At 36.6% G+C, this 16957-nt stretch overlaps 1 protein-coding gene across 4 annotated transcripts in view; it reads left to right on the top strand.

Annotated features, from left to right (window-relative positions):
* Positions 1–16957, top strand: part of DMD (dystrophin) — a 1834617-nt gene that overhangs the window by 614508 nt on the left and 1203152 nt on the right. For 3 of the 4 annotated variants that reach the window (XM_030304767.1, XM_030304766.1, XM_030304768.1), the window contains 3 exons: positions 11712–11891; positions 12197–12325; positions 13859–14029. In XM_030304767.1, coding sequence (XP_030160627.1) covers positions 11712–11891; positions 12197–12325; positions 13859–14029 — 480 coding nt within the window. Of the gene's footprint in view, positions 1–11711; positions 11892–12196; positions 12326–13497; positions 13503–13858; positions 14030–16957 lie in introns of those variants that run through there. The other variant, XM_030304769.1, reaches the window with a different exon arrangement.

Here is a 16957-nt window from a genome sequence, read left to right as displayed (position 1 = left end):
GATAGTTCCTAACTGGGTGGCCATTGTGTCCTGCTTGAATGATGAGTAGAGTTTGTTTGTGAAAAAAGAGAATACGTTCTGGGGGACACATAGCGGTTTGGGCCCCAGCAGTATCAGCCCTGTGCTTTTTATCATAAGATACAAGCAGAGGGAGACCTGCATCATCTGTTTCTCTTTATAAAAACCCATGCCCTGTCGATGGCAGTTTCTACCATAAGTACTCATACACAAACAAAACAAGGCCCAGAAAATGCTTATGATCTACTAGAGTATGAAATACAGTAAAACATGCAAGGGCAAAGTGGTAGCGTATGTAGAGGATTCCTGAAAATAATCCAGGCTTTATTCTCACTTACCCTCCCCTTACAATTCTGGACAATATCTTCAAGTGTTCATATCCCCATTGTAATGGGTATATTAGTTTGCTAAGACTCCTGTAAGAAAGTACCACAAATGGGTGGCTTAAACAGCAGAAATTTATTTTGTCACTGTTTTGGAGGCTGGAAGTCTGAGGTCAAGGTGGTGGCAGGGTTTTGGTTCGTTTGGCGGCCTCTCTCCTTGGCTCATAAATAGCTATCTTCTCATGTCTTCGTATGATCTTCCCTTTGTACATCCCTGGGTCCAAATATCTCTTCTTCTAAGGACACCAGCCATATTGGATTAAGACCCACCCTAGTGACATTATTTTACTTAATTGCCTCTCTAACCTTTCTGTCTCCCAATTTGGTCACATTCGAAAGTCTTGGGGTTAGGGCTTCATCATATGAATGTCCAGAGGACACATTTCAGCTCCTAACAATGGGGTAGCTTTATAAATATAATTTGGAATGCTACTATAATGGTACACAAAAGAATAGAATTAGAAATGAAGGGGATTTAAAAAATTCTGACTACAATTTACAAGTGACTGAGATGAAACTATGGAAGTGTGCCACACAAGAACTCTGAATTCCACGGTCTCTGTAAGGTCACTGAGTACATCACCTAAGGAGATGTTTGCATTAGCTTCACCATAAAATCAGTAAAAAAAAAAAAAACCATACTATTATATAATTAGCTTGGCAAAAGTTTCTAGATTATCCTTGTCATATTAGAGGGCTTGAAGGGTCTGGAGATGTGTCAAGTTATTGAGTCCATCTGGAAATTACTTTCCATGAAACCAAGGAGTAATACTAATTTGAGATCCAATAGGAAAAAAGTATAGAAAACTGGCATTTCTTTTCTTTTGTGGTAATTTATCACTCTCTCTGGATATTTTGAAACACTAAGCTGCTAATGATATGCTCTAAGACCCCTTAGTGGTCAAATGAAAGTATGCACATTTGGATCCAGATTACATACTTTGTTTAATAAACTCATCTGGAAGGTGCCTACAGCTTTTTCAAAAGTCACAACCATATAATAAAAGCATGTGACCTACACATCTAAAGCAGCCACACTGATGATAATTTTTTAAAATGAAAACAATCTCATACACAAAACCCCGTGATTCCCTAGTACATTCTTATTTCCCATGCTTTCTTGGTAGGTGGAGAACTTGACTCAAACTGTTAGTCTTGTCTGCAATTTCAAAGGGTAAATGTCAGATTTTTTTTGAAAAGAAATTGAGTATGCATTTAAATGCAATACATTGAATGTATTTGCCTATCATTCCAAGTATTTTTGACTTGGAGAAAATTTTAATATGTAGAGTCAATTTATTTTTAAACTGTTTCATTTATTTCTACTGAATTTCTTTCAGTTCTGTTGATCTAAGAACATTATATTTATTTATATTTATAAATATTTGAATGCCTATATAAAAACATTCTTATGTATCAAATTTAGTTACTAGTGAAGCATTTATTTGACCTTCAGTTTATTCAAACAGAACATACTTTCGAATATATTGCCTACTATTAAATCTTCTGAGTGTTACTTCTACTCTTCTAATTATACTTATTTATTATATATCTCGTTCCAGAAAAAAAATATTTAGAATGGCTCAAAGAGATACACATGATTCACCTGGTCAAGCACAAATAAATTAGAAAACTAAAGAAAGGGAAAATTAGAGAAGGAAAATGATGGAAACATTGCACAGAAATATGCCCACAATATTCCATGGATAGTGTAATAGGCAGAGGAGGGTAAAGCCTCAGAATTTGGCACCAAGCTTCCCACTGGGCAAAATAAGAAGTAAACAGACTTTTTTTTTATTTATTGTGCTAAGAACGCTTAACATGCGATCTAGCCACTTAACATTTTTTAAGTGTACGATACTTATGAAGGAAACTTATTTATGAATTTCAAAAGTGTTCAAATTATTAAAACTATCATCAAAATATTTTTAATTTACTAGTGAGAGCTTTTTCCCTAAAATTTAGCTAGGGAAGAAAAATTAGAGTCATGTATGAGATAGCACCTTTATTAATATTCTTATAAAAAAACCTAATAAAAAGGTTTGTGTAGCCATTTTTCTATCAGCGTGCTTCAATGCAGAAACAATGCCATGAGCCTGATTCCGGACTTTCCATGTCTTCTTCCTTAACAAGTATCCAGAGTTTGGCACCGCAAGATCATTTTGATAGGCCGATGATGTTGTTAAAGTGAACAATCGAAAATAGATTCTCTCATTTTAGTTTCACTCCTGCTCACAATCCTTTTGTCACATGTTCAAAGCCATAGATGTTAGAACACATAGGTCTTCCTAAAGATAGTGCTATATGACACATTTCCAGGTCTTTAAAAGTAACATGTACTTGGGAAAAGACTATAAACCTGAGAATATCTGAGGTATCCCAGATCAGATTTTCCAGTCTCGAGGAGAGAAAGAATGAGGAAAACTGTGCTGTCAACTCTCACCATATGACTACACTTCCAGCTTGCAGGTAGAGGGGAGAAGATGAATAAATTGAAAATGTATTCCAAAGTTTTAAAAGGTAAAAGAAAACAGTTTAAATTCAAATAACAGGAAGCAGACATTTTAAAGTAATAACAGAAATGAGATAAAAGTTTAATAATGGGAATTGAAAAGTTACACTGTTAATGCTAATTTGAACTTTCTAAAGCTCAGTCGCCCTTTCCCTGTATTTTTAAATTCAAACTGTCTACCTCTATTAGAGTGGTGATAAAGAGAGAGAAATTAATATTAATATTTTTTTTTAAATTTTTTTTTTCAACGTTTATTTATTTTTGGGACAGAGAGAGACAGAGCATGAACGGGGGAGGGGCAAAGAGAGAGGGAGACACAGAATCGGAAGCAGGCTCCAGGCTCTGGGCCATCATCAGCCCAGAGCCCGACGCGGGGCTCGAACTCACGGACCGCGAGATCGTGACCTGGCTGAAGTCGGACGCTTAACCGACTGCGCCACCCAGGCGCCCCTTAATAATATTAATATTTTGAAAGGGGAGATCATTCCTAGCCGCATGGTCTGGAGAACAGAGATGCCTTAGGGGAACTGTAACAGTAATGTTGGTGACCATCTCATGATCAGACCTATTCCCCATTCATACTTTTTTTTTTTTGGTGTTTATTTATTTTTGAGAAAGAGAGAAGAGAGACAGAAACACACCACGAGCAGGGGAGGACAGAGAAGGAGACACAGACTCCGAAACAGGCTCCATGCTCTGAGCTGTCAGCCCGGAGCCCAACGTGGGGGTCGAACTCATGAGCCATGAGATCCTGACGTGAGCCAAAGTCGGGTGCTTAATGGACTGAGCCACCCAGGCGGCCTGCCCCTTCATACCTTTCTAATCTCTGTTGAGAGAGAGTGCCAGGTTGAGATCACAAACACTGATGTCTATAGAGTAGACACGGAAAGAGTGGAAGGAAATGGTAAGGCAAACTAGAAGTGATTACCAGCAGCTGGGGAGTGTACTAGCACGACACAGGATTCCTGAGCTGTCATGACAGTTTCTACTTCCTTGGACTGCTACATGGACATTAACAATTTCACTTGCTGAGAGAACAGGTGGAAATGTGCATTTTGTTCACTGGTGTTTCCCATTCACGTAACATGATATATGACACATAGGGTATGCTCGGTAAATATCTGTTCAATAAAATCAATGGCAATTGAAGAGATGAAAATTAAAACATAATGACAAAGCACTGTGAGAGAAGAGAAAAATGCTGATGTGCTTTTAACATTGTGATAACTTTTAGAACAAATGGAAATATGAGCATCATCTGATCAAATGCTCCCACTTTATAGATGAGAAAATAGAAGTACTGGCAGTACAGTATTGTCTCCGATTTCAGTAGGTTTTTTCCACACTACTTACTTTTTAAATTATTTTTTAACATTTATTTATTTTTGAGAGACAGAAAGAGTCAGAGCACGAGAGCAGGGAGGGCAGAGAGAGAGGGAGACACAGAATCCGAAGCAGGCTCCAGGCTCTGAGCATGTCCCCACTGGGCCCGACTCGGGGCTCGAACTCACGAACCGTGAGATCATGACCTGAGCCAAAGTCAGTCGCTTAACTGACTGAGCCACCCAGGTGCCCCCACTGTAATTATTGTTAGAAGTCATATTTTCTAGTAATTTTAAGGTAACCTAACCAAAGTGACCCAAAAATGTATTTATCGTTCACACTGATATTTTGAGGGTCGATGGGGGGTGGGTGATGGGTATTGAGGAGGGGACCTGTTGGGATGAGCACTGGGTGTTGTATGGAAACCAACTGACATACATTGACACAAAGGCTAAGTGCGGATTTGAAATATCATTTGTTAACGTCTTAAAATCAGTCTGATTAGTTAGATATAAGTAAATCAATTCTCAATATCCCATATGGCTACAATTATTTAGCATATGAATTGAGCACAAAAATATAATTGTAGAAAGCAGATAGTTATGTGATTAAATAGAAGTTTATATCTCAGATGATATCATTATGTTTGGAAAATATAAGCTTCAGCAAAATTTAATCTATATGATTTTCTGATTTAACCAGTAGCAGATTTCGTGCATTCCAAATTTAGTTTCAGTAGTCAAAAATTCAAAGCCACTTAAATAATTCAGCTACATTAGAGCCCTTTTAATATTCACAGTATTGTGTAAAAATTACAATGATCAAATATAATTCCGTGGAAAAATAATTTTGGTTCTATAATACTTTAGATCTATCCGCTTTGGGGATCGTACATATCTACCATTTTTCACCAGTTGACCGTTAGGTTTTACTAAAAGTAAAGTAGTGTTCGGATGCCCAGAGTTGACTGAAAGAATCACACATATACACAAATGTTGAATTCAATTCAGGGTGTTAAGTAATGCAAAATAATTGATGCCTAAATAGCCACTCATGTAACAAATCATTGTGATTTTCACGTTGATTTCAGGGACAGATTTTTATAATATTCAGCATTCGGAAGAAAGTGATAAGTTGACTCGGTTATCTTTCTGCTGTCCTTTCGGTCCTACAATTTTAATGACAATCACCCAGTAAAATCTTGTGACAAACTGTATCATTTTGTTTTCCCCTTGCTTCTCAGCATTGGCTACATACTGAAATCACCTGGGAAATTTTAAAAGACTATCAGTGCCTGGAGCCCACCCCTAGAGATTATGATGTAATTGACCTGAATGTGGCCAGTGTGTCTAGTAATTCAACAAAGTTTGCGAACCACTAGATAATGCAATATAAGTGGTCGTAACGAGATCTACATTCAGTTCAGTCAACCATGCCCTGTACTTTTTTTTTTTTTTTTTTAAACAATCACCTTTCGTAGTTTAAAGAGATCTGGCCTCTGGTCCTAGATTATCTGGATAATTGCCTCAACTCATCAGTCCTTTTAGCTATAAAAGCATGAGAACTATTACTTATTTCTAAAGTCTGTTACACTATCATTCCCATGAAAAATTACATATCTTTTTTTTAAAGCGGGCATAGTAATTTATCTGTGAAGTGAAATAACACTAGCAGACCATTAACTTGGTACAATGAATGCATCAAGCAGCTGTTACTTAGAAAATAGAACATCTGTTAAATGCCATTGGAGTCACTATTCACTGTCATTATAGTTATAGCTATAATTTCTGTTCTGCACATTTTGCTTTCATGAAATTCTTCTTTAATAGACAATACATTATTAATAAAAAGTCAATACACATTGCCATAAAATCCACCATTTAATGTTTTATGTTCTTTCTGAATTTATCATTATATTATTCCGTCACATTAGCCTAATAATAAAATATGTCCTAAACCTCTAGCCATGGCAGAGTAATGTAGGGACCTGAGAAGACAATTAGTAACGTATTTTATCACATTGAAGATATTAGATTGTATGATGCACCATTGATTTAATTACAGCTGCTGTGGCTCAAAAGAAACACCACCACCTTAAACATAAATACAAATTGTAAGTGTCATGTCAATTTTAGAAATCTTAATATGTGACAAAGTGCATTTTAGAATTGCAGTAATGTAATTTTTAAATTTTATTCCCATAAATACATTTTGTACCGAAAGGTGAAAGAACTCTCTCCCATTCCTGATGAAATAGTCTAATACTTCTGTAGACTGACTAAAATGCAGAACCCACTTGGGGAGGGGAACCTTTTAAGATACGTTTTGGGTGCTTCAGTTAACGCTTCATCCATATTAGAGGGAACTTACATAAGGGATTAACAAAGAGCTAAAATGAAGAATCTAGTACCATCTTAGTAAAAGGAGAAAGGTATATGGAAATGGTATTATGGCACATTTTTTACTAGATGTGGGGCTGAATGAAGATAGAATCTATGGGACAGGGGACCCTTAGAGATGAAAAAGGCTAGGGGTGGGGAGAGGGAATGATAGGAAATCAGAGAACTTAGCCAAAGACTGTAAGTCAATGGGAAATTCCAGGAAAACTTGTGGAAGCCAGCAGACCATGTGAGATCAAGCCCAAGTGGGCTATGTTTCTCAGCCCCAGTCAGAAAATAGGTGTGCAGGTGTTTCTATGGGGCCAGATAATTAATTGTACAGTGTTTACCATTTTACCTTTATATAAAATTAACAGAAATGTTTCCTTCATGTCACGGTGTGATCATCAGAGACCAAGGGGACAAGTTTTCCCATCCTGCTAACCCATCAGTGAAGTGAGTTGATAAGCTGCTGGCTGCATCCTGGAACCTCATGCCATTTTAAATTAGACTCGAGTGAGTTAACTTAGAGATAAGAGGAATGAATCAGAATGTATTGGCCATCCTTCACATGAACACATGGGTATCTTCATTAGGAGAAAGTATCCTATGCCACCCCTTTTGTATTATCAGTAAGTTGGAGTAGCATTTGAAAATTGCTATGGCTAGGAAGAAGTAGACAACAGATTTGTTTCTTTGAAATCATGGAAGTTAGTGTTTAATATTTTGACTGTTCGGGAGCTATTAAATGTTACAAATTAAACATATGGACAATAAAAATATGTTAGACTTTATGGCAGTTTATATTTAAACCAAGTTCTACTCCGAGCTGATATTTTTCCTGTGTCGTTAAAAACCCCAAGTGCCCAGTGTATATTTCACATTAAGCTGCTCTTGAAACTCCCAAAATTGGGCTTAAGGCCATGTCATATAGGTCAAAATAAAACTGAATGTGCATGATTTTGCTATGTACTCAGCCTTAAAATCAACCTTAAAAACTTCCATGATTGAAAAAAAAAAAAAACCTAAAAGTTGAGTTACAACTTAGTCACTCTAGTCACTGAATTTGAACTTGTTTATTCTGAAGGGTTTACCCTTCAGAACCCTCTCCATGTCTCACCCAACAAGGCAGCCAGAGAAGTGATGTGTGTTGAGGATTGGATGCCTTTTAAGAGAAGGAAGTATCGTGTTTGTTCAACTCTTTTCTCCCCAACTCACCAACCCCGTAAATAACTTCATCCCTTAGAGAGGCATGAGTAAGGGTATAGAGAGAATGGCTGAAACAGTAGCTGGAGTTCAACCTAGCAGTTCAGTTCTTAATAAAATAGCAAATATAGACATTCTTGTGATATGGGAAACTATTAGAAATGGGAGAATGGTTGGTTCCTTAATATCATAAAATGTATGTTTTTAGTTTCTTATAAGTACCCCATATTTTCCTTTCGGTGGCTTTTGATTCTGACCTTCATATTTTTTTCGTCATGTTGCACTTTGTCCGTAGTCGGTCCAAACCATGCAGTCCTTTATGGTGAATTTGAGTTTCAAGTATCACCTCTCCTTTAAAGCCATTCAAGCTCATCCCAGCCATGACTACTACTTGTCAACAAATTATGTGCTTTCTAGTACAATATCAAATTATTTTATTGCATTTTAGCTTTACTCTGCAGCTACACTGTGGGTAAAATTAAAGCAAGGTATGCAAAGACTAGCTCCTTTCTAATCTCTGGCAGTGATTGGCACAGTACAGAGTGGATATTAAACACCAAAACCAAATTTACTAATTGAAATTGAGATCTTCAGAAAGCAAGATGGGTATGTTTATTTAAAGTCTAATATCATATTATGTTAAAATCATACTTTTAATTGTTTTAATTTAAATTCAAGTTAGTTAATATACAGTGTAGTAATGGTTTGGGGAGCAGAACCCAGTAATTTGTCACTCCCATGTAACAAACGAGTGCTCATCCCAGCCAGGGCCCTCCTTAATGTCCATCAGCCATTCAGCCCATCCCCCCACTCACCTCCGCTCCAGCAGCCCTCAGTTTGTGTTCTTTATTTAAGAGTCTCTTATGGTTTGCCTCCCTCTGTGTTGTTAGCTTATTTTTCCTTTCCTTCCTCTCCGTTCATCTGTTGTGTTTCTTAAATTCCACATATGAGTGAAATCATATGTTTGTCTTTCTCTGACTTATTTTGCTTAGCATACTTTTAATTTAAAATAAATCTATTTTATACACTGAAGCTATTGTAAAAAAAAAACTATTGTAGGGAAAAGTTAAAAATCTATTAAATGAGCACAATATTTTTTCCTAATGAAAAATACCATTTATATAAATGACTTAATACCAATTCGTTCTTGAATACCACGTGTAAAGGTTTAACGCTATGTTTGTGGTTTGTTTTTGTTTTTTTTATGGGAAGAGTGTAAATTTTCTCATCAGTCACTTTTGGACATAAGCAGTTATGAACCATTATGATGATCACTGCTTTCTTCAAGCTCATGTTCGTGATGGAGATAACTTCAATATCTCTGAATCCTATCTTATAATATTGAGGAAGCTAGAGTGACACTGGAAACTGTCTACATTTCCTGTTTTATTCTTTTCATTAGCTGAATGAAGTATCCCTGGACATTAAACATTCTGTCTTGAAAATTAGCTGTAGAATTTTGGCAGATGTTTAACCCATAAAAGTTGGTTGTGATCCATGAACTATGGGCAACAATATTTCCTAAATGCAAAACTTCAGCCCTTCTGAGGTTTGGAAATTCACTTTGCCTTTAATTGCATTGCCTGGCATAGAAGAGACAAATGTCTGCGTGCACAACAACTTTTTACATCAAAGCCAAAACATTGTGTCATCTTGAGGACAATTTAAGATATAATTAACAATCCAAATACAAAATAAGATTCAACTTTGTGAGGCGTTACCTTTGTGAATCAGTCAACTCTAGTGACAAGCCACTAGTCTGGAGCGAATACAGGAAGTAGGCAGTGTTCATTTGCATATCTTTCCCTATCTTTGACAAACACATCTAAAGTCTAAATTGTATAAGGAAGGGACTTTCTCTGTCATCTTATTCACAGTGCCTGGAACAATGACCACCACGGAAGGTTGTAAAGGTTCTGTAATACACAAGGTTGCAGAGGAAAGGAATGAAAGGGCTGAAATGTAGCCCATGACCACTCCCACGTCAAACTCCAGAGGGGATATTTGTCCTGCACAGGAAGTATTTCTCATAATTTCCATGAAGATATTAAGTAGAATCACCTATGCCATTGCTACAACAGTTATGTTTTTAGTAGGAGCTCAGTAACATTTATGATTGATGCATGAAGGAATTCCTTCTGTGTTGCTAAGCTAACTCATGTAGTACAGATGACACCTGCATTACAGGGAAGCCTCTACGTGCTAGTCCCTGAGTTCACTTGCCCATAATTACTTCCCATAAATTAATGCCCATAACAATTTCAGATATTTTTATATTGGAAAAGAAAAACACAAATACTCAAGAATATCTTAGAATAGGAGAAACCATGTCTTTTGTACACAAATTATTTTCTACAATCTTTTTGCCTCATTTATTTCCCCCTATTTATGTCATGTGAAAAGCAAAAACAAGACGTGTATACATAGCGGTTTTGAGTGCAATGGGACCGGGTGGTGTGAAAGAAAGCCAGCCACAGCAACTATTCAGACTTTTCTATTATTAAGATAGAAGAGAGACATTGAGACCATCAAGGAGTTAGAAATGGGCTATAAGCTGGCCTCATAGAGACCCTCTCTCTTGATTACGTGGACCACCTCTCTTACTCTCTGTGCGTAGGTTTCATTTGCCTCTTTGCAGGTGGGCTCCTTCCTCTTTCTATTGCTGCTCCAAAGCGATTTTGTCCTACCATGACTTAGGTTTCCTGTGGTGAAGACGTCAGTTTCATTTCTAAATGACTTCTAAGCTGGTGTGTTATCACAGTCCCTGTATGTTTTAGTTAAACTTCTTGAGAATATCTGCTCTGCCTTACTCCCTAGTGAATATCCAATGACTGTATGTGGGCAGTTAGGGACCGGGGCAGAGGCAGGGAGGTGCAAGTTGGTCACCTGGTCAGCCATGATAGATCACAAGAAAAGGGCTGGAGGTGGAGCCGACAGTAAACATTTATACTAGGATCAGTTTTTCTAGCAACTTTCTACATGATTTCTCATATTAAATGTGCTTGTTTTCACATTTTGTAAATTAAGACTTAGAAAGCAGCAGTGCTCTCTTAAGGGATTTTAATATTACCTCTTCATTTTCATAGACCTCTAATTGAAAGTTAGCATTTTTTTTCAGTTATGAATGCGAGCAACAGACCTCAGCAATCTCAGCAGTCTCTGCCACTTGGCCACCAGTAGAGAGAGCAGATCATTTTATATTACATTCTAGTCATTGTATGTATTTCAAAATGCCAGTTATGGTCGTGCCTACTTTGAAATCATCCTAAAGATCTGATGCTCGATTACTCTAGTTACACACGTTAGTAAAGAAAATAGGCATTACTGTCTTACAAGGTGGGAAGAGACATTTTGTATGTTGTACTCCAGTATAACTCATTTTCCTTAAAATCCGATGGATTTAAATTTGGTTTTAAAAATATTATTATGAGAAGGAGTCCTTAAGTTTAATGAACTGCCAAATAGGTTTGTGGCACCAAAATGCCGACAATTTCTGCTGTAGAAATGTAAGAGTGCAGTAATTACTGACTTTTCTAAAAGCAGTTGCTTCTTTGTAGATAAGGTTTCTAAGGCCTGTCTTCACTCAGTATATTTACAAAGTAAGTAAATATAAATATGTTTCAGTGGACAATGTGTATGTTTATCTGTTAAATATATATCATCATAAATAAATAGAAGTTAATCGTGTTTATGTATACCTATATGTTTATATATACCCAATAAGGAAACTCCAATATTTATAGTGTGATTTGCATCACCCATAAAGACACATGGAAGGTTTAAGTCCTTAAAAAATCTTATTATAGTAACCATACACATGGTCATTTCAAAAGCATTAAATCTTAAGTCTACAATATATTACTCCAAGCTCAAGTACTGTCCTTTTCACAGGCTACTCAGAAAGAGATTGAGAAACAGAAGGTTCACCTAAAGAGTGTCACAGAGCTAGGAGAGGCCTTGAAAACGGTTTTGGGCAAGAAGGAGGCCTTGGTGGAAGATAAACTGAGTCTTCTGAATAGTAACTGGATAGCTGTCACTTCCCGAGCAGAAGAGTGGTTAAACCTTTTGCTGGTAAGAGGCCAGAGGATTTTCAAGCCCTCTGCATTGTGAGAAGGAAATTACATGTGATTTGAATAATAATATTTGTGTCTGTAAATTCCTCAGCTCCACATAAACGGTGGCTCTTAATTCAACATCTGCAACTCTGTTTTAATATCTTTCCATGTCTGTGCCGTATTTTGTATGGAGACCACATTTAAGTGCATTTTGAATGATACTACTTTTTTGTGTCTTTTAATATTGTACAAAGTAGGACAACTCTTTTAAGAATATTGTCTAATCAATAATATGTCATGGTATGTCTCTTTAACATTAAGGAATACCAGAAACACATGGAAAACTTTGACCAGAATGTGGATTACATCACAAACTGGATCATTCAGGCTGATGCACTTTTGGATGAATCTGAGAAAAAGAAACCTCAGCAAAAAGAAGACATACTTAAGGTAGCAAATAAAATATTATGAAAAGTAATTTTCTAATTGCACAATTAATGTCGCTCATCAAGGACTTCTTAATAAGAGTGAAAAAATTCTTCCTTCCTTTCTGCCTTTGTACTTTCCTTCCCTCCCTACTTCCTTAATTCCAATGGGAGTTAATAACTTTGAAGAGTTTTGTAATCTGGATATCTCCATATCCACCTCTCAGCTCATTACGCACAATTTAAACTCTGATGACAAAGGGATACCGGGATTTATTTTGGTGTCATGTTGCCAACTCCTGCCCATTTTACTAGTCGTAGTACGTTCTTATATCTCACACAAGGATCCATTTTCCAGTATCATCCACAGCCCATTCTGAGGAAAACCTGAAATCCAATCATCTGGGCATTTTGTGTATGCAATCCAAATCTTAGTAATTAGTAACAATATTGAGCTTATATAAAACTGGATGCTTTTTATTTTTCGCTATATGTAAAGTAAACGTGGCTTTGTGTTCTCTCTTTGTGTATTAGAAGCAATTATTAGGACATCCTAAGTCATCTTTCTCAAAGGCAACTTAATTTTTACTTTTTAAAGATGGTGGCTATAAAAGGATATGAGAGGTATAATGTGCAAATTTCTCTTGTTGATGCTATATTATCTCTCTTCAATAACATCTTAAATAGGAAGACTTGAAATTTGACAAATTCCATTTGAATTAATGAGTCCTTATTCTGTTTTGCCGAAAAAAAAATTGTATTTAATTAGTGGGTTATTACTTAAGGAGCATCCAAAAACTGTAGCTTCTGTGTGTACAATTCATTCATTTCTTTTTTATGAAGTGCCTATTTTCCAAAGATTACAATTCATTTTTGATGAAAAACTGTTGATATGTTTCAGGCTATCCCCAAAACAAATTGCTCTCCTTTGTGTACCTTACTTTGCTCTCTCTTGTCCTTTGATGTGTAGCTAGGGAATGCCATCTTAAGGTGGCATTTCCTTCAAGGCCTTTGGAATAATAGGAGCTGAGTTGTTTCACTTAGAGTCTCTCTGACCTCTCGAGTCAGGCAAAACCTTCGTCAATCCCTCTGTCTTTGACACTGAATTCTTATCTGTTGGAAAGTCCATTTTTTCCCCATGACACCTAGGAAGGAAAAGAAAATTGTTCCTCAGCTGCCTTTCTTCCCGAGCATACGTTAAGGTTACCCCACAGCTATGAAACTGAGTCAAGAGAAGATAAAATAAGACTAAAGAAAAAATACTACAGTCGACACAGGCAACAAAGGGTAGCCAAGAAAACATCCCTTGCGCCTCCTGAGACTAAGTAAACACTTTACATAAACATAGATCACATTTAGACCAGGACTGTGGCCGTTATTCCTGAGATCACACACATTTCCCACTCTACTCCTCTCTTTTATGGAAGTTGACTTCGTTCCTCCCTCTCAACTCCTCTGCATGTGCTCATTCTTTCCTTCTCTTTCTCGCTCTCTTGCTGTCTCTCAACTTCCACTTAATTACTAACTTCAAGCCCTGTCTCTTGCTCACGGAATATAGCGTTTAAAGGCTGAAATGAATGACATGCGCCCAAAGGTGGATTCCACGCGAGACCAAGCAGCAAACCTGATGGCAAACCGCGGCGACCACTGCAGGAAAGTAGTAGAGCCCAAAATCTCAGAGCTCAACCATCGATTTGCAGCCATTTCTCACAGAATTAAGACTGGAAAGGTAGGAAGATCTGCTCCAAGGTGGAAACTAGTGATAAATGATCTCTTGCGAAGGTTGCGCAGTACTCTGAAGGGGGCGGGCGACCCCCACGGCAAGGTTTTCAAAACGAAAATGAAGGCCAAAATGTATTTAAGGAAATTTTACCCCTGAATCTCATGGGAGATCAATCTCTCCCCACTCCCCTCCACCAGTCTCTCTGTCTCCCTCTCTCTGTCATTTTTCTTTACATGCCACAGCTATTCTAGAACTGCATTCTGTACTGGTTTACATATGTACTTTCAGGGGTAACCTACAGCAAAGTAACAAATAGCATGCTGCAGGCCAACAACGACAAACAAAAGCACAAAAGACATCCATCTAAGGAAAGCACTGCTGACTTCTTATGCCAAATATAATATTGCTTGTGTGTAATATGGATCACATATCAAAAATGGGGCCTTGTACATCTCCTGCATGATCTAGGGTGTTTGTATTCTCTTTATTGGTTGTGCACATGTGTGTATGTATGTGTATTTAACTTGCTCTTGCTAATTGCCGATACGTACTGTGACAAAATCCATTAGGCTATAATAACATGCTCAAGCCATAAAAACAAATAATTGCAAAGCTTATATAACCTAATTTTGTAATTTTATATGTCTGTTTATATTGATTCTATTTAATGAAGAACCAGGGGATATGGAATTTTGCATGATAATCCTTTATATTTGTGTAACATTTAATGAAGACAAAAATCTTATCAAATAGGTTGCTTGCAACAATATATAAAAATAGAAATCCAGCTCTTTTGGGTGAGTGTCAAATTGCAAGGAACTACCCCAAATTTTCTAAGATGTCATTTGACACATTTTTCAATATACATGATATGCTTTAAAACACAAAAATGTATGTAAAATAAATATGTGTATTTACATATACAGATAATTGCTATAAATAATCTTAAATGAGAAAAACATTCTTGAAATACTTGTGAGACAATATGATGTAATATGTCAGGTAAGTGCTGACTCCTGGAACAATAGGAGAATATGTTTGAAAATCATTTTGATAAATATGGACACCCATAATAGCATGATTTACAATTGCTACATTTTCTAAGGCATTCCAATGTATCATTGCTACATGTACTAGTACATATTTAAAAGAGTTTCTAAAATATATGGTAACGTGGTATGAATTTCAAATACTTTATATGCATGAAACATAGTTACCCTCCAAAGCTCGCCTTCCCAAGGCAAAAAAGTATTAGCTTACCTTAATTCATTGCTGCTTCTTTGCAATGTTTAAGTTAACTAGTTAGTGATACTCATTTATGTGCTATTTTATGGAAACTGTCCTCACCTGGAAAATATCTAAAAGGCTCCGAAATTCTATTTTCAGAGCATATAATTGTTTTTGGAAGAATTTATTCTGATGCTTAAGACAATTGGTTTTACCTCTAGAGATTATCATCTGAATATGTAATATCTAAACAACCAAAGGCTCTTTCAGTCGTCTTAAAAAATGGATGCTAATCCTTCGTTACTAGGTTTTATGTTCTTCCTGTTATACATATCACTAAGCTGCAGAATATTTAAGAGAAAACATGGCATTATCTTCTTGACCTTTTCAATAGCAGATTGAGACAAGTTATGTCACAAGATTGTGACTTGTAGATGCTGAAAAATGAGAATTCAACCTGCGTGATAGAAGCTGACAGACTTAGCATGGCCAAGAGAAGTTTGTGAATTTTCATTCTATATTCTGTACAACTTTGTCACTTACTTCCATAAAGAGAGCCACTTGATGCACTTCTTTTTTTTCTCCTTCCTGAAGAACGGCATAAAAGAGATTTTAAATCAGTATTTTCGATGATAGATTAATTAACAAGAGAATCACATTGTCACTTTTCAAAGTACTCCTTTTTCTCTACATTAATAAAGATGACTGGATGCAGGGCTTTGAAAGAGAATTATGCCCTATCATCATGCTGAAACCAAAAACATGGAAGTAGAGCTTATCTAACATTTTGCTGATACATTCATTGCACTGTGCTAGTGAGTGTGGAAATATGCAAGGGTACAAACAATACTTGTTAAAAATAGGTTTACAAACACAAGCTTAAATAGTTTTTACAATCATATGTGCTTAACGCTCGTACCTCCTTATGAAGATGTTCAATTAATGAGGTAATTCCAGCAGGCACATAGTATAATATTAAGACCATTGGACATAAAACACTGAATTCCCAGCCTAACTTTGTCAGCATTAGGCCGAACGTGTGATTTCCTGCAATTCCGTTTTAGTGTTTGTAAGATAAAGGAGTTAAACCAGATTAGTAATTCTTAAAAAGAAAGCATCCCACCCTCCCAGCCCCCAAGGGTTATTATTTAGAACAGAATGTATAAAATAGGTAACAGGAGAGTTCCTGGATGGGTGGATTTCTGTCCTTGTATCTTTCTCCTTCCTGTGCTAAGATTCAAGTGGTGCAAGTTATGTCCATAGAAGGTGGTGTAAAATTTCTAGGTTAGATTAGTTAACATGAGGGGTAATTAGTTAGATTAGCTCTGAAGAGTTCTAAAATTTGACAGTCCAGTGATCTTTTGTTGATGCAGTAAGGAATTTAAAATAACGACCTGTATGTGTGTTTGCTTATGGAGTAGGGTAATTCTGGAAGTGCTGGAATTCTCTGGGGTGACCTTTGATCTCAAAACTAAGCTCCTAATACAGTAGGGCTTATGCAAGGTAAGATTGGGTTGGAGTATTGCCCTTCTTACGGTTGAGTTACACTTAGAAGAATAACTTGGGAGAAAATCTACAATGATAAAATTCATTAAAGTAGGTTGGAAATGTATATGGGTAGAAAAGTGACTCAGTAGAAGAACTAACTTCAGGATTCTTTTAAAGGTCACCTAGAAAGGGCAGTTGAATAGAGCTAAATTTTATCCT

The sequence above is a fragment of the Lynx canadensis genome, chromosome X (assembly GCF_007474595.2).
Source record: "Lynx canadensis isolate LIC74 chromosome X, mLynCan4.pri.v2, whole genome shotgun sequence".
Lineage (NCBI taxonomy): Eukaryota > Metazoa > Chordata > Mammalia > Carnivora > Felidae > Lynx > Lynx canadensis.
This window is presented reverse-complemented; position numbering and strand designations above follow the sequence as displayed.